The sequence below is a fragment of the Etheostoma spectabile genome, chromosome 1, assembly GCF_008692095.1.
Source record: "Etheostoma spectabile isolate EspeVRDwgs_2016 chromosome 1, UIUC_Espe_1.0, whole genome shotgun sequence".
Lineage (NCBI taxonomy): Eukaryota > Metazoa > Chordata > Actinopteri > Perciformes > Percidae > Etheostoma > Etheostoma spectabile.
Genome location: NC_045733.1, coordinates 10,108,984 through 10,131,592, shown reverse-complemented (window position 1 = coordinate 10,131,592; position 22,609 = coordinate 10,108,984). Strand labels below are relative to the sequence as shown.

The window sequence follows — 22,609 nt, the reverse complement described above, 5'->3', positions numbered from 1 at the left end:
TTTATGTAGCAGACGAGCAACATGGAGACTATGGTGCAGATAAACCTGCACTTGGCATGACCCATGGATGTATTATATTAAGGCATGACCATAAACCAGACGCCTTTAACCAAAGACACTGGCTCACTGCCCTTACTGTATTTGTTTTCATTCTGGAGATCGGACCAATCCCAGTTTAGACTGGGAGGAGACTAGCCCGCCTTCATGTTAGACACGCCTCTATGTTCAAGGAACACCGCTTCATACATACACTGTTGTTAGCGACGTAGCCTCTACGGCCAGCTTCATTTTTGACATTTATATTTGAGACTACTTCTCATAACTTCACTGTTTGTCACGGACAGGTGAATGCACGAATAGCGGTTTACTGGCTGGATCCTGGTACACTGGTGTGTCAAATTGTTGCTGGTGGCAGTCCTGCGAGGTAAGTTAAACTAGTGTTAGCCAAATAGACCGTGTACTGGTGGGGGTTGGTTGTTGTGCTAACGTAGCTTTTAGTTAGCTTCTATATAACCTTGCCAAACAGACCAGATAGCGATCGAATGCTCGCTGCTTTTTGGTGATGACTTATTATGTTGGTGTATTTTCGTCTTCCAACAAAACATGTGGAATTTCAGTAGCGGCTACATTAGCTTCCAGCGCCGATAAGTTAGTCAAGCTAGTCTAGGCTAGCATGCTAAGAGCGGCGACCATGAATTAGCTGACATGCTAACGCTGAGGAGACTGACCTGCTGACAACATGTCTTTTTGTTGTTATTTTCTTCTTACTATAGCTTATTGTACTGCCTGTGTTGAGGTTTTAATGAGGCAAACGTTACTGGCGGAGAAGACGGTTTTGTGGCAACTAAGTATTTTTCAGTCGAACTTCTCTCACAACTTGGCGTCAATGCGACGTTAATGTTATGTGAAAGCTAATGTTGGCTTGCTAGCCAGCTAGCGTTCTTTCTAACATAACTAGCTAGCTATCTAGCTAGCATCGTCCGAATTAATGACTGACTGTGGCTTTATTTAACTACACTGGTGTAACGGTAGCCCATATGTTATAAACTAAGCAGCCGACGGTGTTGTCGCTGTGTCGGTTGCGGTGAAGCGTGTTTTCTTATCGCTATCTTCTACAAGCAAGTGTAGCGTCAGTTAGCCAACACGTTCAGCTCATCTGGATGTTTTTACTGAGGACTGTCAGCGGGGACCCGGCAGTGACGGACCGAGATTCGCTGTGTCTTTTCTTAAAAATAGCTTTTCATTTTCACATAGTACAGGCTAGCTTGCTTGCCACATAACTTTGAGCTAGGACGAAAGCCAACGTCAGCCATCAGACAACCGAAAGCGGTCTGCTCACCGAAGAACGGATGGCGTTAAGCTCGGTGTTTGTCAGAGAGGGGGAGGGGATGAGGCAGGGCTTCAGCGAGCGAGCGAGAGACAGCGCCTACATGCCTCTGAAGTGTCAGCTGACAGCTAAAAAAATAGCTTATTTTTGTAACGCTAGTCGATTAATTTCGCCATATTTCACTGTCTGTCGTATTTGCTTCGCGTTTCGGCAAAGAAAATGTGGAGCTGGATATGCGACAGACTCGTTCACGGCGATTCAAGACCGCGTTCAGCCGCCGTGTTTTCCGAAACTGGTGGTGCAGCAGAGCAGCGTAGCACAATGTCTGTTCTCCGCTGACCGACTGCAATGACGTTTTCTTAGGGAACATCAATAAATTACTTTTCTCAATGTACATGTTTAGAATGTGCTTGGAGCCACATAGAAAGAGGCTACATGTTTCTTTTGTTATGCACTTGTCAAATTGATTATTTATATTGACTACTTTGGTGTTCTTTTTTTTTGTTGCAAATGTGTATATTGATAAATCACTCAACAATTTACCTGACAGTGTATCATAACCTTTTTATATTTTCCAGTTTCATAACTATATTATTTTATTTGTTTCCATTAAAGTGTTAATTTTTGTTACCTAGGTACAACAACTTTGCAGTTATTCATAGTCATATATATAAATACACACACATTTTCAGTAAATTACCAATAGCTCAGATTTTACATCTCCAGTCAAAGTTATGAGATTCTTGTCTTAAGGTATAAACTGTAAATATTAGCTTCATTACAGTACTGAAGAAGTAAATACATTCAAGTCTGACAAATTATATTTAAATTGCACATTTTGATTAATGATATTAATCTAATAAATGGTAACTTCCTTGCATCTTATTGTATAACAGGACAAAGAATTTTTTCATGCCTATTATTGAAAGACAGTCCCTAACTGGCTGCCACAGCCATTCTGCTGAACTATGACGGCACGTCTATTTAGGGACACCGTTGAACAATACCAGTGGCGGATCTACATTGAATTACGCCCCGGGATAAAATCCTTCATCACACAAATGTGAAAACTCACTAAAGATAATCTAATTATTACACTAAAAACAAAAACTAGTATTACAACCTGACCTTTCTGGCCTCCCTTGTTGCTAAATCATCAATGATGTTATTGTATGAAATCTGCCCCCCTATTGAGTGATTGATACTGATGACAGCAAGGCCAGCAAGGACAGTGAGTGAGGCCAGTGAGTTCTTGGGACATGGTTGACCTCAGGTATGACTTGATCAACTTTAGTTTTGAAAAGCTCCTCTCTGCTTGAGCCACAGTGACTGGCAGAGTAAGTACAATCCTGAGAACAGTCCAACAGTTGGGGTAGATCTCCGAGAGATCCATATCATGCATAAAAGGGATAAACTCAAGGCGGTTTATGGTCCCCCAGTCTCCCTCTTGTCTGGACCGTTCCATGTGGGAGACCAAACATAAGCATCAATTTATGTTTTCCTCCCTTGGTGCTCATGTGTGCACGCTCATTTAAAAAAATGTAGTCAAGAAATTGTTGCATTTCAATCTGCCGACACAAAGACACGCCTATTAACTCGATAATAAAGCCATTAAGGAAGCTATCTTTCAACTCAGGATAGGATTGGAGATGAAAAGTTTAACTGATAACAGCAATCAGCTTCGTGAATGCACAGTATTACCACCCTAGCCTGGCTCCGCTCTCTTACGTACTTCCGCTCAGTTTTTATTATCCTTCAGTACTCCGTCTGGGTTTGCGGTATATTCTTGGGTTTTCTTCAGTCACATTTTTATCGGCCCAATCAGCGAACAGGGGGACTGGCTGAGAACGATGACGCTGAGGTTCAGTAACCTTCGGTGAGTTTTGTAATGGCGGCGGAGAATGATGCGGCCAACAACCAAGGGCGTAAGCCTCTCTGTTATCTAAGCGTGGCTTGCATGGTGCCATTTTAATGCTACAAAGCCATCACCTGCAATTAGCATCCAATTGACTGCCGATCATTTTGGCGACGCTTTGACAGTGAATAACTTTACATCTGAAGCGTTTCAAGACTCTTTTTGTGCGTTGTCTATTTCTAAAGAAACACAACAATGTATAAAAGGCTCCATTGCCTTGTACCTCACGTTATGGCTCCGTAGCACACATTTTTGTAAAAATAGGCTTACGATTGCGTCACAACCACGCAACTTACTGTCGCATGGTTGACAAATCACCGTATTGTCAGGAGAAGCACGCAGACATTTTGGGCTCCCATTAGCTGTTTAGGTTTAATTACTAACGTTAACTAGCATGTCAGTTAGCAGTAATTAGCCTGTACCTATGTTATCTCCTAACATAGAGTGTACCTACGCTCTCCATCAATGCTGATTGGGAAGGATTGAGATTTCTCTTGGCACAGCTACCAGAAGACTTACAACTTAAAGACACATTGCCCACGTCACAACTACGTCGTCAAGCTCAGTTGGAGGCTGCGCAGTAACGCCTAGCCATCACCGGAAAAGTGCTTCTATTTTCCTTCACTGGTCTCCGTCCAGAACAACAGGATCTGTTGGTCCACTTCTTTAAATGTCTATGTCAACATACTGACAAAGTAACAATGCTGCCGAATATCCAGACGTTAAAGCCTGGGCAAGAAACGTCTTTGCTGAGTTTGTTAGGTGGCCATGATGCTTCGGCCCGCCTCCCCACGGGTTTCGGGAAGATTTTCCAGCTCACTCCGTTAGCAGTGAAGGAGTTAGCTAAGGCGAACGCTAGCCATGCTTAGCCAATAGTTGTTGTCATTTCCCTTCTAATTAGCCTTTTCATACCGACTGATTATTAATGACATAGAGTCTTCCAGACAGTATGTAGGAGGGCAACTAAAACTATTGGACTATTGGCATGTTTCAAACAACAATGAGGTACTGGATGGAGATACTGGACATCAGTAGACATTTTTGTGATACTTGCCTGAAGTTCTTTACTCAAAACAAAAAAAGATCACCATTTTGCTTTGATATTCATTTGTAAAAGTATGCCTTTCCCTGATTATTTCTGTCTCAGTCTTCCTGCTAAGGAAGTATGAGTATAATGCTCATTTTTGAAGAAAGCATTGAATAATATTTGTTTAAAGACTGCTTAAAACAGCCTGTGTACTGTCCCTCTGTCTTTGTTTACTTTAGCCCCTTTGAGTATGCATATACAATGAAGAGGCGTGTGGAGGACCAGGAACCAATATTTGCGCCCCAGCAACAGCAAACACGTCGTCCCCCAGTTCAAGGCATTGCAGACAACTTCCAACACCGGGCACTCACCCCGGCCTCTTCTGTGATAGAGGCAGCTGCAGACAACATGCAGCCATCCACAGGCATCCAGTATTCTCTCCCCCAAGGCTACCAGGTATGATGCCATCATTGTGTTCGACTTGGACAACAGCCTCCGGAGCAGAAGTTGGGTCTTAGATTAACTTTTACTAAGCGCCAAATTCTAGTGAAATTTGCCTTTAGTGGATATATGGATGTAAGTCAGAACCCACATTGGCTCAAAACTTTTAAAGGATGAAGGACAAAACTTTAAACTTCGACAGCCTTTACGGACCATTTTTAACTTACTCTTACTGTGAGTTGATCTAATGAAAGAAAAAAAGATGCTGTATGTTTAAATGACTGTAAATGCCTCAACGCATCTCAACGCAGCAGCATCTGAACTGAATTTTATTGAAACGTAGGTGAAGTTTTAAGAAAAACCCTTTTATTCAGTATAATTGTAATAATATGAACTATACTTTTTTTAATGCCACTGAAGACATGATTATATTTAAGGTTTATAGATCCTAAAAATCTAATAATTTCTTCCTTAAAAAGGTGCCTACACTGCCTCAGAGCACAAGTGGACAAGGACATGGACATAACAATGCTGCACCTCATGTTGGTCCCCATGCACACAGCCTGACAGTTCAGTCCCAGGGCCCTGCATTGGTGCAAGGTCACGCTCATCCACCTGCACCCATGACTTCAACCCAAGGACAGCAGTTTCAGCGACTGAAGGTACCCTTACATGGACAAATATACACATTTTAAAATATACCCACCAAAATAAATTAAGAAACTGCAACCTGGGCTACGTGTTGTGACATATGATAATTAAATGTACCAATTAACAAATTTTTATTCTGCATTCAGTAGTTGTAATTTTTTGGGGGGGGACCTGTCAATCATTTTTCACTTCTTACTTTGTAGGTTGAAGATGCCTTATCCTATCTGGATCAAGTGAAGCTGCAGTTTGGAAACCAGCCACAAGTTTATAATGATTTCCTTGATATTATGAAAGAGTTCAAGTCACAGAGGTGAGGACTAATTTTATCGGCATTTTTTGGAGAAAACCCATAAATAGTATTTCTATGTGTCAAGTAACATGCATAATGATATCTGTGGGCTCAGTTGATGATGAATCAGATACTAAATTACTATCCCTTGTTCTGTTACAGCATAGATACTCCTGGAGTCATTAACCGTGTGTCCCAGCTCTTCAAGGGCCATCCAGATCTCATTATGGGTTTTAACACGTTCTTGCCACCTGGATATAAAATTGAGGTTCAAACCAACGATCTAGTCAATGTGACCACTCCAGGTCAGATCCACTACATCACCCCTCATGGTATTTCTGTTCAGAACATCCCTATAAGTGGAGCATCCAGCCAACCTGCAAGCCACAACCAGCACCAGAGTCTGCCACAGGCGGGTCCGCACACTACCACCTCCACCACAACCACCCTACCCACCCCCACTCCCACCCCCACCCAACCAGCATCAAAACAAACCAGCAAGGTAGAATATGAGCTTTTATATTGTATAACATTTGCACACCAACCTGAAAGTTTACTTGATGAGTGTAATGACATGCTTGTGCTCTTCTCTGTCAATCGCATAAGCCAATTCAGTCTCCAGCCCACACACCCACCAGCCAGCCCAACCCATCCATCCCATCCTACGCCTCACCGCGCTCACCTTCAGTTCAGTCCCACACTCCTGTGAGCAGCACGCCGTCCAGTGGGCCACCTCTCCAGAACAACCAGCCTGTGGAGTTCAACCACGCTATAAATTATGTCAACAAGATCAAGAACCGCTTCCAGGGTCAGCCAGACATCTACAAAGCCTTCCTGGAAATCCTTCACACATACCAGGTAAGAAAATAAACACCAATTAAAAAAAAAAAAAAAAAAAATTATTCAGGCAATCTACAGTAAACCGGGCTGTTTTTACCCAATGGGGATACATTCAGCAGTAATCTCACAGCCTCTGTCTTTAAAATGATAAATTTTCCAGAAGGAACAACGAAATGCTAAAGAGGCAGGAAGCAACTACACGCCAGCACTGACTGAGCAGGAGGTCTACACTCAGGTGGCAAGACTCTTCAAGAACCAGGAAGACCTTCTCTCAGAGTTTGGACAGTTCCTGCCAGATGCAAACAGCTCAATGGTAAGTCTCTGTGAACTCACTTCTGCAGCGTCGGCCATTATACAGGGCAGATGTTATCTGTGTAGTACTTAGGTCTGTGTGCAATACATATGTGTATACACACACACAGTGTGTTGTATATCTGTTTCAGTTATCACCGTTTTGATTGTCATCGATGTTCAGAACAACATTTTGTTAACAAAAATCTGTCTTTAATGCCCAATAAATTAAACATAACAGGCAAAAACATTACATTAAATATATTTTGTTACAGAACCATTATCAACTATTAGAACCATAACTTACATGTCACACACATATAAAGGCACTCAAATGTATAAAAATAAAAAAAAGACACAATACCACAAACAAACAAATTAACTACAGCTATTCTGATATTCCAGACCAGTCTGATGCCTGTTGGCCAGTAACCCCCCCCCCTCATATTTCATCAGTGTCCTGTATCAAAACCAACGACAATATATAAGTGCATGAACAGGAATTAATTACAAATGATTACAACAATACAGTACCAATGCAAATGGGTACAACATAAACACATGATTTAAGGAACTTCTGTTCGTTTTCAGCCCCAAAGTGGATCAGCTGTTGGGTTTCCTCTGGCGTCCCTGTGTGATACAAGGCGGTATATGTATAGACAGTTAAGATTAATATATACAGTCTATGCGATGTCCATTCAAGGCAGAGAAATGCGGGACTGTTGTTCAAATCAATGTTAGCGGCTAGCCATTAGTGTTAGCGCAAGCTAGCGATTTTTAAAAAGTTTCAATTAAGAACATGGTTACAAGTGTATATGTACAGGACTGCATAGACCACAAAACAAGGCTGTCGTAACTTTTAAATCACTTAATTAAGCCGAAAATACTTTTATTTACTTTACATTTATGGGTCTCTCTGGTCAATGCAGCAGCCATTGTTGCTTGCTGTACAGTAGCCCTCGTTTACAAGTAAGCTCGCGTCCTCACTTGCTTTCTAGGGGTATACAGCCCTCGGTCTTAGCCCTAGCCCTCGTTCAAAAAGAGAAATGGGACAGCACTAGGTCCCGCGTGAACGCGCAAAAACAAGGGGAATGGGTAAGGGGTAGGGGTAAGATAGAGAAATGAGATTCAGCCTCAGCCTTATTCAGCGCTTATGTCACGAACTGTTTACATTACCCATTAAAAGTGGCCTCATGGTAAATAATAAATAAGGTTATGCCACGTGTATGACTGGTTAAATTTCCGCAATGTAGAGTTTTGTATGATGGAATGTGTGATCCCGTTCTACTATTTAACATACCAAAGGCGAGCATAGATAATACAAATATTAGAACTGGAACGGTATGAATTTTTTTTTTACCGCGGTTGAAAAGCAAGAAATTCCTGCGGTAGTGCGGTATACCGCAACCTCTGTGCGAGAGTAGCGTAAGCTAGAGCGAGAATGGCAGGGTGCCTTAAGTGAGTGACGTCAGTGCCCGTGTGGTTGCGCAAGGAGAAGGAGCAGTAACGGAGGGTAGCGAATGAGTGCTGTAAGGAAAAGAGATAGCAAAGATGAAGTAAAGTGATTTAAAAGTGAACGATAAAACAACAAGCTAGAGCTTCTCAAGACACCGTGGCTTTATCGGTTGTCAATACTGCCGGTAGAGTGAATGGCAAAATGTGAGAGTCACTTACGATCTAGCTGCTTTCTCTCCTCTCCGTTGATCCATTCCACAGACCGTTCCAAAAGCTCTATTGTCAATAAAGTTAAAAGAAGAAAAAAAAGTTTGCAGACAATGACGAGGCAGACGCTTCCCAGCACAGCGGTCTTAGCAGCTGTGCAGAGTCTACAATCCCGACTTTTTGCAAGTGTACCTATAAGAATTGATGCTGGTTCGAAGGCAAAGGGTAGTAACACCAAATTTTGATGTGATTTAGATTTTTCTTTAGTTTGCTCACTTTGCATTTTGTAAATTGATGAAAAATAAACAATCATTATTTATATTTTTGAAAGCGTTCTTAGTTTACAGCATTTTTTCACACCTGCCTAAGACTTTTGCCCAGTACTGTAGGTCTTAAATTTAATTCATAATGGTCTTAAAGTCTTAAATTTGACTTTGTGAAACCTGCAAAAACACTGTTAGAACTGGACTTTTATTAAACTAAAGTGATTGGTGTTGTAATTGGTCTTAAATGTGGAAAAAAGAAGTCTTTCTGTTAAAAATGGTCAGCCTTTTGTAGTAGTGTTAAATGTTAATGAAATATCACAAAAACGACACAAAAATATAATATGTGTAGCATTGTCTTTTTCCAATACTATTAAGCTGTGTTTGGTTTAATAGACGTTTCCCGGTATCTTTTAAAAATCAGAAAACAATGAATGAATTCCTTGGGTGGGATGGGATGAATTGTTTTTGTTGTCGGGGGGACTGAGGATGTGAGGACAACTGGTCTATAATCATTTTAAAATCAGTGGTTTTGCCTTTTTTGGCACCAGTGGTAAGCAAACTTTCCATGTTTTGGGAATGAAGTAAATAACAGCACATTTAAAACAATTGTCTAAACATCCAAGTCACTTGTTTTATACATTCATCAAGTACCCTTACTGTCTCTCTTTCTGTCACAACTTTTTTTTAAATTCTTTATTGTGCTTCTATGAAATAGATTAAATGCATTTTTATATTTATTATAAAAACAGGAATATATATTGTTATTATATATTGTTATATTTTGTTACTTGTCTTTGAGATTATGATGTGTGATGCTCTTCTCAGCTGCTGTGCAAGGCTACACCAGACAGGGCAGAGTCGGTGCGTAATGATCATGGCGGCACAGTAAAGAGACCCTTACTGAACAGCAAACAGAGACTGAGCCAGAATGGCATGCCCATCAGGAGACCTGCTGGAGCCACACCGCCTGTCAAGGTACACACCACTCTGCATCCATATATTCGGCTATTTCTTTGTTTCTGCTATAATATAGATGTCAGAAATGTCAACATCAAAGGGAATACTTTTTTATATTGGAAGGTAGACTAAATATTAAAAATCACAAACAGTTCACCATATTACAGCCTCAAAAATTATGATGACGTTAAATCAACACCCCCTTTTAACAAAAACTAAACATGAAGTGGGATTTATACTGCACCTCTCAAAAAATGTATCAACACGTAGGACGACGCACGTCGTCTCTCGGCAGCGGTGCATTTCCCCGACTCATTTCCTGCTTCTCCTTCTCCATAAACAGCACTAAATCAAGGAAAGGGTTAACTTTTTCTGTTACAGATTTCCCACCGTGGTCAGAAACACAGGGGAGACACTTTGTTACTCTCACTATGCTCCAATGCTGATCACTGTCACTCTCTCACTCTCCCTCACTCTACCACACCCTCCACACACACACACACACGCGCACGCCGGTAAGTATAAACTTCAGGCCACTTACGTTGTCTACGGCGAAAGCTCTGCGTTGAGCCTCCGCAGATCCATAAATCGCGCTTAATGAAGGTATTATTTAGTGCATGGCTGTATTATTACATTTACCAGATATATTTTCAACTGGGTGTGTTTTAAATCTACCTAAACATAATGATTATAATCTCTTGTATTAGAACATTTTAAAACATGTTTGAGAGCCTGCCGTGCAAGTCATCATTTTGTCCTGTACCCTCACAGAAGAAGCCCAAAATAATGGTGAAGGACCAAGGCATGACTGAAGTCAGCAAACACAGCACCAGCACCGAAACTATGTTCTTTGAGAAGGTCAGTGTTTTTATATTCAGTACCAGTATTGTTTATTTAAAGTCCTGCAAAAAAAATAATAATAATGATAATCTCAATGGAAAGTTTGTAAATTACTTTTTGTGCCATCACTGAACACACTTTAACAGGTGAAGAAGGCTCTTCGGAGCTCTGAGGCGTATGACAACTTCCTGCGTTGTCTTCACATTTTCAACCAGGAAGTGATCTCTCGTGCCGAGCTGGTCCAGTTAGTCATCCCATTTCTTGGGTGAGTTTAAACATACACACACTCTGTTGTGTATGCTTTATTGCCTCTATAATTGTACTGTTGTGCTTTGTATCTAAATAATAACACTAATAATACTAAAACACTTCAGTTGTAAACTGTCATTAAGTTTTTGTTGTTGTGTCGGTATTTAGGTATCTTCTGATATAACAACATGCCCTTGTTGCACCTGTTGAATTAGGTTTTAGTATAGATTTCATATGATAAAACTTTATTTATCCCAAGAAAAATTGTTGTGCAATAGAAACAATACAAAGTGGGAGAGAGTGCAAATAAAAAATATAAACAATCAAATTACAAGGTGCAATATACAGATGTACTGTTTCAACATTCATGCACATCACATTTATATTTACTTATATCACTGAAAAAGAAAGCCAGTAGAAAATATCCACTATCACTGTTGCTCAATATCGGTAACCTCCGGGCCTAGTCGCCCTACTAATTGTTTATTTCACATACATTTTTGCATGATTGACAGAAAATTCCCGGAGCTTTTTACATGGTTTAAAAACTTCCTGGGCTACCGAGAGTCTAGTCACGGGGAGTCGAGCCATGCAGAGAGTTTACCCAAGGAGCGTGCAACAGAGGGCATCGCCATGGAGATTGACTATGCTTCCTGTAAGAGGCTGGGGTCCAGCTATAGAGCACTCCCGAAAAGCTACCAGCAGCCCAAGTGCACAGGAAGGACGCCACTGTGCAGAGAGGTGAGTCACTGAAGAAAGGCTTGATAAAAGATATTTTTCTCATAACGCGTTTATTTTCTCCCACGGGGCTACTAGGTTACATGGTATCAATGTATTTCAGCTTTAGTTCTTGTAGATTTAAAATTTACTAGACAGCATATACCAATAAAATGTACTTTTGGTGTGTAAATGGACAAAAGTAAATAAGTAACTTATTCTGCATTTAAAAGAAGTAGGGATGCAATTGAAGATTATTTTTGGATTAATTTGTCTGAGTGCATTTATTGTATTTGTTGGGTTGGTTTGTTTGTTTTTTAAGTTCATATTTATTTATTTGTATGTCTTGTCTGTTTGGTTCTTTTGTGAACAACTTGAAATATGAGGAATGAGATTTATGTAAGAAATTAATTTACATTATCTTTGAACTTTATTACAAATATTTTTATTACATAGGATTGCTGAATTTTAATAGAGTGCAGTTCATATGCAGACTGAACTGTGACAGTTTTTATACCTTATTTTCTTGCCTTTTGTGTTTTATTTCATGTTTGTTCCTGTTGTTAATTCACCAGCTTGGCAAATAGGAGCTTTCTCTCGAATGCTTTCCTTAAACGGTCATTCGAAACTAACTGAATGTCTTCTTGCAGGTTCTGAATGACACATGGGTGTCGTTTCCATCGTGGTCTGAGGATTCTACCTTTGTGAGCTCCAAGAAGACTCAATATGAGGAGCACATTTACAGATGTGAAGATGAGCGCTTTGAGGTGATGAATACTTAGTCCACTCACACTCCAAAGTAAAATCTGTAGGTTCTTTTGTGGTTATGAGACTTTCTGTCCATGGTGCACTTTACTTAGGAGTCAAAAGATTGCAGAAAAGCTTTTCAGAGAAAAGCCTTCCAGATGTCCATGAAAACCTTGCTGCTGATACCTCCAGCCATAATCTGACATAGTTGACCTCATTTGTCAATTTCATTGTGATTGGACCCCTTTTAGCTGGATGTCGTATTGGAAGCCAACCTTGCCACAATACGAGCCCTGGAGGCAGTGCAGCGGAGGCTTTCTCGTATGTCAGCCGAGGAGCAGCTGCGCTTCAAGCTGGACAACACAATGGGCGGCTCCTCGGAGGTCATTCACCGCAAAGCTATCCAAAGGATATATGGAGATAAGGCGCATGACATCATTGACGGGCTCAAGAAGAACCCAGCTGTGTCTGTTCCCATAGTGCTGAAAAGGTTAATGGTCTGATTTGAATTGCTTATCTGCCTCTGCTCAGGGCTTGACAGTTGTTCATATTTTATAAGATTTGACATAACTTTTTTTCTGTCTTTTTTTCAGATTAAAAATGAAGGAAGAGGAGTGGAGAGAAGCCCAAAGAGGCTTCAACAAAATCTGGCGGGAGCAAAATGAAAAATATTACCTGAAGTCACTGGACCATCAAGGCATCAACTTCAAGCAGAATGACACCAAAGTGTTGCGATCAAAGACCTTACTCAATGAAATTGAGATGCTATATGATGACGTAAGTAAACATGTTCATTATTTTGTTACAGTAATTGAATTAATTGAAGCTGTAAGTGGGACTTACAGCATGCAGAATGCTATTCACAAATAAGAGGAACACTTCCAAACTTAGCCCCTTCTACTCCTGTCTGTGTCCTGTAGCACCAGGATCGTGCATCTGAGGAAACTGCCACACCACCACCGAGCGGCCCACACATCACACAGTGCTACGAGGACAGCCAAATCATGGAGGACGCTGCCGCCCTCATCATCCACCACGTCAAAAGACAGGTGGGCATCCAGAAAGAAGACAAGTACAAGATCAAGCAGATCATCCACCACTTCATCCCTGACCTGCTGTTCGCACGACGAGGGGAGCTCTCGGACGTTGAGGAGGAGGAGGAAGAAGAGGAGGAAGAAGAAGACATGGAGATGGATCCAGCCGGCCCCAAGAAGCACAATGGCTTGCCAGGCAGCAGCCCATCAAAGTCCAAGCTCCTCTTCAGCAACACGGCAGCTCAGAAGCTGCGAGGCACAGATGATGCCTATAACATGTTCTTTGTGAACAACTACTGGTATATCTTCCTTCGTCTTCACCACATCCTCTGTTCTCGTTTGCTGCGGATCTACGGGCAAGCCGAGAAGCAGATTGAGGAGGATGCCCGTGAGCGAGAGTGGGAAAGAGAAGTGTTGGGGCTCAAAAGGGAGAAAAATGAAAATCCAGCAATCCAACTGAAGATGAAGGAGCCAAGTAAGTTGGAAGACCAGTGGTTTAAGTTAATCTTGAAGCTTTTGTATAATTGCAAATCCTCACATTGATTTTGATTCCTCTACGCAACCATGGTGTACCATACTTCATAATTTCTCACCAAATAACTTAACACATTTGCTACATTTTCTACCTGCAGTGGATGTCGATGTAGAGGATTATTACTCAGTCTTTCTGGAAATGGTGCGTAATCTTTTGGATGGAAACATGGAGCCGACTCAATACGAAGACTCACTGAGGGAAATGTTTACTATCCATGCCTACATTGCCTTCACCATGGACAAACTCATCCAGAGCATCGTCCGGCAGGTCAGCACATTTAAGATGATATCATTTGATTAATGTTGTGCAAGAACCCTCTAGACTGCTAACTTTTTAACTGTTATGTAGTTCAATTCAAAGTCAAACATTATTTAACTGTGCAAATAATAACCCAAATAATAACCTCTATGCTTATGGGTTTGATCATATCAACAATTGTTTTTGTATTTGTTGCATACTAAACCTTTCACAGCTCCAGCACCTTGTCACTGATGATGTATGTACGCGTGTAACGGACATGTACCTGAGCGAGAGTGCCAATAAAGCCACGGGGGGCACACTGTCCACGCAGACATCCAGGGCCACAGCAGAAGGGACCTACCAGCGCAAAGCAGAGCAGCTCATGTCTGATGAGAACTGCTTCAAGGTACCACAAGCCCAGAGAGTCATGATGATATCGTACATCAGTCTCCGCTTCTTTGAACACTTTGTTTATAGACATTTCCTCTGATTGTGTTTTGTTTAGTTGATGTTTGTAAAGAGCCGAGGATCTGTCAGTCTGGCCATGGAGCTGCTGGACACCGAAGAGGAGAACTCTGATGAGCCAGCGGAGGCAGAGGTACAACTCATTCAATATTCAAGTACAGTTCATACACTAAATCGTCAATTTATCAGATGTTACCTAGTACAGTCCTGCTATTAATAATAATTAATAATAATATTTTTAGGCCAAAGTTAATAGTGGTGTTGAATTGTTTTTCAGTATATCACAACATGTTTCCAATATTTTGACCTCCAAAAATAGACATCAATGGGTACTGATACCGAAGGGATTTGTCCCTTAATAAGCAGAAAACAATTCACAAAATTTTTTGATAGGCAATTAAAAATGTAAGTCTTTTTTTATTAAGCAACAATGCATGATCAGCTGGAATATTTGATGGTTCCAGCTTTTGAAATGTGAGAAGAATGTGCTGCTTTACTGTGTTGAAATGCTAGGGGTGGGAGTCACCAGATGCTTCCAGTACAATATCGCGATATACAATATTATTATGATTTTAAACATATTGCATTATTCTGCGATATATATTGCAATTTATAACCTTTTTTCCAACTTCTAATTTTTCCCGATTTCAAATGATATCACCTAAAGCAGGGGTCTCAAACTCAACTTTCTTGGGGGCCGCTGGAAGTAGAGTCTGGGTTTGGCTGGGCCGCATCAAGTATTCCAAAAAACAACAACTATTTCCTCCAAACAGGGCGCGGAACTGCCGGTGCTTTAAGCCCTTAGATCTGATATGGTTGGTGAATTTCACAACAACAGACATCACATTGTCAAACCTCAGGCATTTGCCGCAAAGACTACTTAGCTAGCTTGACAACCGTTACGCTGCTGTCAGGAGACTACTACGGTAGCCCATAAGTGACAAGCGCAATGACAAAAAGTTTCAGAACGCGCGGGCCGCACTAACACTTAACTTTGATGTCAAGTAGGGGGCCACAAAATATCATCCCGCGGGCCGCAATTGGCCCCCGGGCCGCGAGTTTGAGACCCATGACCTAAAGGAAACTTTGTCAATATCTGTTTTATCTAAAAAGAAACATTTCTCTTTGTTAATATCACTTCAATTTTATTGCTGTAAAATGGGACAAACTGACCAACACGTATATAATAAAAGATCGATACTTGGCGCCTGTGTGTCGAGTATACACAGGCCACAGTATTCCCTCTGAAAATATCGCAATACTATGCTGTATCAATATTTATTTATTTTATTTTATTTTATTTTTTTTCACCCCTGCCAAATGCTCAATCATTTATCTAAAAATTATTGGTTAAAATAATTGTTTGCAATATCAGTTAAAACCTTGGGGATATGATACCTGTGTTTTCAGGACAACTGATCGACCCATAAAAAAAATACAATATACAGGCTGTTTTTTTTCTTTCTTTACATGGATGCATAACATAAACAGACATGTTTGATAATGAACCATAACTAATAGTTTATCAAAGAGTTGATACCAAGATATACTGTATACTGAATGGAATATTACAGTGTAGTGTAATGTCTACACTACATTAGTCATACCTTCCTGCAGTTTCATGTTACTTATTGACAGTATGCCTATACTCTACTCCACAGAGGTGGTCCGACTACGTGGGTAGATACCTGAATTCAGATTCTGCATCCCCAGAGCTGCGTGAGCATCTGTCCCAGAAGCCGGTGTTCCTCCCCAGGTGAGGCCCCAGCCATGTGTCCCTCATGTCTGCATACTTTCTGTCCTGAGGCTGTAGTCAGCTAAGCAGCCACTCCACTGTTGACAAGCCAAACCAGCTGCCAAATACAACTCGTTCAGAGATAGAAACAGTGGCACTTCTGCGCAAGCCTGACTTAGGAAGCTCTTTCTAATCACAAAAGACCTCTGCCTTTTTTAGTAGCGGACAAACAACAAGGGTTTGAGAAGGTTCATTAAAAAGAGTAACTCCGTAGTTGCAGTAAAGTGCTTGCAGTGCCTGAATGCCCTCTTGTTTGTAAAGAATCTCATTGGCTGTGAACATGACTTTTTCAGTTTCTGACCTCTGCCTCACATGGAAGATTGCACTTTACATGGCCGTCTTTTAAAAGAAATTGAATTTATTTATTCATTGATTCAGTTCCTTTTTTAATGGGAATTTTATTTATTAATAGTAAAGTTTTTTAAAATGGTTTTGGCTTGATCATGGGTTTCAAATGTCCACCTTAGCTGACAGCTATAAGGAATCATTGGTTTGATTATTCACATTGTACTGAATTTAAATGACGATTTCCATTGTGTAACATAAAAACAAAAGTCATTGAATGCACAAACTGAAAGCAAAACAAATGGGTTCCAGCTTTTTTCATTTTAATTTCATTTTTGGACGATGTCTTTGACCTGAGTTTGAGAGACTGAAGCTGTTGTTGTTGGACCTGAGAGACTTTGTCAAGAGAGGACAGTGAAGTCATGGTTTCATTTTCTACCATATCATGCCCTTTGTTTAAGATTGTATTCAGATCAAAGGTCTTGTATTTGACTTAGTCACTGTTTGCAACTGTAAATGTTCAGATGTCCATTTGTTTAAGTCTGTTATACTATAGTGTTATGTTTGTAATAAATTTCAGTGGAAACAGTGCACTCCCGTTGCAACGTTTTGTTGTGGGTGAGGTTTTTTCCCACTGGTTTGACAGAAATTAGTACTTATAAGTTTTTAAAAACTCTGGTCAAGCACATTATCTGCAACACTTGTACAGAGGAGTAGTGTTTGTAAATAAAATGATTGTCTAAATTGTATGGTCATGTTGGTGTATTTCTTTCCTGACACCTGAGAGCTGTGCATGTAGGCGTGGTTGTGTCTTAAAGCGCCAGATGAGTGTTGCACATAACGCCTGTCTGTCATTGCTTTTTGGTGCTTTTTCACTTTGTTTCTTTGAGATGGCTGTCCATTACCATAAACATTTCAAAAGACTTTTTAAAACACAGAAAATATTACTCTTAGTTTTAATCTTATTTAACCCATTGCATAAATCGGGTACCTGGCTATGATTTATCAGTGGGCTCACCCACATCTTGTCCCTTTTTTTTTTTTTTTTTCATCAAATCTATGAGAGATCAGCAGCACAATAGGTCAAAAGACTTCCTTCACAAAAAAACGTAAATAGCTGTATAAAAAAAAATATTCCAGCAGTTTCTTTTTTGCCAGTTGTGTTGGGTCTTCATCTCATGATCATAACACACACATTGTTGGTGAAAGTATGTGCACATCAAAGTATCCTTAGCTCATATTTTGGATCCGTATCCTACCGGGCAGCAATTTTCTAGTGTTTGTTTCTAACAGTTTTTACTTGAATTTGGCCTCACTGTCATGTCTTTTTAAGTGGAGCTCTGAATGCAAAAATATGCTTCATGGTTTCAGTCTCCGCTCACCTGTACCCTCAGTGGTAAGTACTCATTTAAAACTTTTATTCAGGTGGGGTGAATAAATGCATTTTTTAATTACCTGCACAAAATCAGGATCAATTTCCACTTAAAATAAATATTTGTTTGCCAAGCCTACTTAGACCTGATCTGTGGCTGTGCAACGGAAGTGCACTGTACAGAAATATTACGACTGCTGCCTCTGCTGCTCTTATAGATCCACATTTCCCTCGAATGATTTGACTCCCTATCTAATTTGGTTACTGGGTGAGTTGCAATGCATGGGTTTAAAAAAATAATTGTTTAAAGGGACAGTCCTCTCAAATTTGACTATATTGTTCTCAAATTTGCTTAATGTCCTGTATTGTGCCTGACCACATCTCATAGGCCTTACAATTGCACATTGCATATTGTCGAAACCCAAATTGCTCCATGTGTAACATGCTTAAGTTAATGAAACCGTTTTACATTTGTGCGAACTTTCCCTGAAAACGTGATGCACCCTTTTGATGTGTGGAGTATTCTAAAGACCTTCTCTGGGATCAGTCAGTGTTATTCATGGTTGTCGTTTTTTTTTGGCCTTCAGGAATTTGAGACGGATAAGGAAGTGCCAGAGAGGATGGGAGCAACTACAGCAGGAGAGAATGAACAAGGTCCCCTCGGACAAGTCACAGGATGGCACCAGTGAGCTGAAGATGGAGTGCATGTTCAAGCTCAACTCCTACAAGATGGTCTATGTCTGCAAGTCAGAAGACTACATGTACAGGCACACAGCACTCACACGAGCTCATCAGGTAAGCACACAAAGTTATATACTCACCACCATTGATTTTGTCTGCTGCTAAGTTATTGTTAATCAGTCCTTCCAGAAAAAATGCGGAGTTTTTTTTGTGATTGTCGCGGGAAAACAATCCTTGATTATGTGGCACGTTTTCTTACAAAATATGATGGAATGTGCAGGATATTCATGCAATTTTATGCAATGAAACTTGCAAAAACTGCAGTTTAATGAAAAAGAGACTCAGTCTGTCTTGTCACATAATTACGTCACTTCATAACGTTCCCATGGCAACAGGGGAGTATGGCTGCTCTTGTGTGAAGAAAAGGTAACGTTTTTCAACTTCCTGCCAAGATATGTGTAATATGTGATATGAGGGATTCAAACATTTCCTATAGCTCCACAGCGTTGTTTCTGTATTCTCATTTCATCATTCTAGTAATAATGATTAGCCTGCTGCCTATCTGTTTATGTTCACAAATCTGCCAAGTTGTGATTTAATGAAAAAAGACCATTGCGTTTTAGGGTCCATGTCATAAAATACGCTGACAGACATTCAATGCTTCAATCAAAACCTCGATAGAAGCTTTGAATGAAAGAAAAAAAACATTCGGTACAGTCCTAAATAGGTATATTTCCATAGCACTGAATGATAAGTAATATCAGAATCTAAATATTCAAATGTGTGTCATCATCATCTTTTTTCACTTGGTTAAAGTTTTAATGCGTAACTTTTTTTGAAATTAATGAACGTTTGTTACATTCAAGCCATTGCCAAATGAGTTACTATGAGTTAAACTATTTTAAGACTGTCAGCTTAAGAAAACTTTCTTTATTTCTCAGTATGGCTACGTTTAGAACATGGTGATATCCGGTGACTTTAAAGCCGCTAAATTATGTCTTTGGGTGCATTATCAAGTTGGAAAATTTTCCAGTACCTGTGGTTTCTCTAAAATTAACTATTCCTTACAAATTATTATAATTCTTCAGATGGTGGGTTATTGTTTCAGTTTGCCCTACTTTTAATCATTCTTTAAAAAAATTTTTTTTTATAAATGTATCAAGTTTTAACAGACTGGAAAACCTTTGTCACATACTTCATTAAATTGGTTTGTATGCGGTATTCTTAAAGCTAATATAGCAAGAACCCTTCAGCATTTATCCTGGTGTGGAACGATGCCCCCTAGTGAATATGGGTGGATCGGAGGTCACCTCAGTAGCCACCAGATTTCACCCAAACTATCTACTGTATATCCACCACCTTCCACTTCCCGAATTATCTGATATAGATGCCGCTGAAAACTCCACCGTATGTCCCTATTTACGGCCGGATTCCCGTTACCTAACGCTTTCTTTGTGCTGGCGTTCTAACTTCCGGTGAATTCATGAGGACTGTGATTAACTGCTCCTCAGATCTCTGCAGGGTAAATCCAGACAGCTAGCTAGACTATCTGTTCAATCTGAGTTTTCTGTTGTATGACTGAAATAACGTAAACATGTTCCACCAAAACAAGTTCCTTCCCAAGGCTATTTTGCACCGGCACCAGGGCTCCGTGCAGCGCTTAGTGTCCGTCGCCCATGACAATTGTGATTGGTTTAAAGAAATGCCGATAAATCGGAGCACGTTTCTCTCTTATCTATTGCTGTGGGGACTAGCCAGACCCTCTTCCTTGGCGCTGTGGAGGAAGGTCTGGCAAAGCGAGACTAGATGTCCCCTAAAGAAGGGCCATCACATTCAAAAGACACATTACTTTTGTTGCAGCAGGATACAGTCCAGTGGATTTTGGTGTGATGTTATTTATACTACCTGTGTAAATGAGAAGTCTTTAAAGAGGTTTCTGTGAATCCCAGTAGCTGATCTGCGTTCTTCTGGTTGATGTCTTTTCAGTCCCAAGAGCGAGTCAACACACGCCTGCACAGGCGTTTTCATGCCTGGCTGGACACATGGGCCAAAGAGCACGTGACCAGCGACATGGCTGTTGACAACCGGAAGTGGCTGATGGGAGAAAGACGAGAAGGCCTATTGCCCTGCACCACCAGTTGCAACCCTGAGGTCCTCCATTATATCAACGTTAACAAGTATCGGGTGAAGTACAGAACACTGTAGTCTCCCTTTATTGAAAGATAAACTGTGGCAGTGACTGTCTTCACACAACAAAGGGCCTGTGATGACTTTACATACACAGTAGCTTCATACCGATTTCTACAACCGGCTGTTACTGGATTCTGTTGCCAAAACATTTGTGTCACAACTGATTCACGAACTTTGTCCAAACTTTCAAGCTTAATGTGCAAATTCTGAAACATATATGAAATAGAAGTTTTGCAATTTTCACTATATGGAGAAAAAAAAACCCTGCTTGTCTCAGAATTCCCACCATTATTATATTAAATGCAGATTTTTACTTAAATATCCAGAGAAAACACTCCTTACTGCATCTTGTCTTTGGAGCAATTCACAGTTGAAACACACACAAAAAAACTCTTTAAGCATTTCATAACTAAAACTAAACAATGAAATACAACTTTTTTGAAAACCACATAATTTTACAGAAAATGAAAACAAAAACCACCCTCACACATCTCTGGCCTCTGCCGGGTAGATGCTAAGCATTGGTACAATGCCAGCAGTGTGTATCAAGTACAATAATGTATGGACGCCCAAGCATTTTGTGTAAATATGTGTTTTATATCAAGATGTTTTTTTATTAGATGTCATTGATGTGTAGCGTACATTAACACACAGACACACACACACACACACACACACACACACACAGTACTAGTCTTTAGCTAGAGGTTGCAGACAAAATACTGAATTGTTACCTTTTTAGGTTATTAGACCTTTTTCGTTTGTGGTTTGTAGAACGTGTTGTCCCTAAAGTCTTTGTTTAGTAGAAAAATGTCTCAACTGTTTCAACCCCTTTCTGCTCATTTCTACCTTGAGTCTTTGGCATTAGTATCACTCGTGAGTTTTAAGATGATTGAATGTAGCGGAGCAGCAAGTTCTCCTTTTTAGAAGTACAGTATGTGTCCGCTTTTACTAAAAATCTAAACAGTACTATCAACTTTTTCTTGTTTAATCTTTACCAAATGGTTAGAATCGGTATGACTGGTAACACTGACTGATGTATAGTAGGTCAATATGGGAATGTCAGCCTTGTGACTTGTGTACAGTTTAAAGATTAAGAAAACAAGAAAGCGAGCAATAAGAATTCCTTTTGAGGCAGTTTTTCAAAGCTATCAGTTTGTATTTCTTGCTGAAATACAAATGTGAATGTTGTATTCCCTTAAAAGAGGGATGTAAACTAAGGATTTGTATTGCCTTTTCTCGTTCGCAGTTTGTTTAATAAAACTGCAATTGGCCCTGTAGATATTGTAGGTAATATAAGATGGAGATGGGAAGATATCATCACACTAAATGCGAGTGTGTTTTACAGCAGAAATCCACATATAAGCAACAGGCTTTTCTTAACATTAACTTTAGGAAAACATTCAGATCTTTTATTATCTTTATTATTTTTCACATATGGATCCTAACTTGAGCAGGATGGAAGCAAACACACCAAATGTTTAGGATAGAGGTGCAGTTTGGCAAAAAGAAAAAGCTGCCTGATTACATTGTATGCTCCATGTAAGGCACTGGTAAGTAACATAACCAGCTACAGACAATCTTGGAACAGTTTATTACTTGGGTTTTTATTTTTATATTCACTATGTTTAATAAGGAATACCATAGGAAGTCCCGGGGAGATGATTGTACATAAAGACATTGTTTGTACCTTGTTTTAATGTCTATTCTCTTGACTTTTATGATGTTGTACATGAGTGTTAGTATGGTGTTTGGCATTAAACTATCCTTTAAATAGGCAGAACCTCAGTTGA

General features: G+C 40.1%; 1 protein-coding gene across 5 annotated transcripts; it reads left to right on the top strand.

Moving 5' to 3' along the window:
• Positions 1 to 204: 204 nt before the first annotated feature.
• Positions 205 to 22,593, top strand: LOC116692858 (paired amphipathic helix protein Sin3a). 5 transcript variants are annotated; one of them, XR_004332803.1, is made up of 22 exons: positions 206 to 424; positions 4,509 to 4,725; positions 5,190 to 5,372; positions 5,565 to 5,671; positions 5,813 to 6,152; positions 6,257 to 6,508; positions 6,651 to 6,803; positions 9,535 to 9,684; positions 10,438 to 10,524; positions 10,653 to 10,771; positions 11,271 to 11,496; positions 12,123 to 12,239; positions 12,471 to 12,709; positions 12,813 to 12,996; positions 13,140 to 13,728; positions 13,886 to 14,055; positions 14,261 to 14,434; positions 14,534 to 14,626; positions 16,155 to 16,249; positions 17,945 to 17,969; positions 18,533 to 18,740; positions 20,613 to 20,846. XR_004332803.1 is itself a non-coding variant. In XM_032521418.1 (21 exons), exons 2-21 carry the CDS (start codon positions 4,531 to 4,533, stop codon positions 20,829 to 20,831), a joined length of 3,900 nt encoding a protein of 1,299 aa, XP_032377309.1. In that variant the 5' UTR covers positions 205 to 424; positions 4,509 to 4,530. The 5 variants fall into 5 exon arrangements, 4 of the variants coding, with proteins under 4 accessions (XP_032377309.1, XP_032377332.1, XP_032377339.1 ...); XM_032521418.1 differs by lacking the exon at positions 17,945 to 17,969 and having other exon boundaries at positions 205 to 424; positions 20,613 to 20,831; XM_032521441.1 differs by lacking the exons at positions 18,533 to 18,740; positions 20,613 to 20,846 and adding an exon at positions 18,164 to 18,199.
• Positions 22,594 to 22,609: the final 16 nt, after the last annotated feature.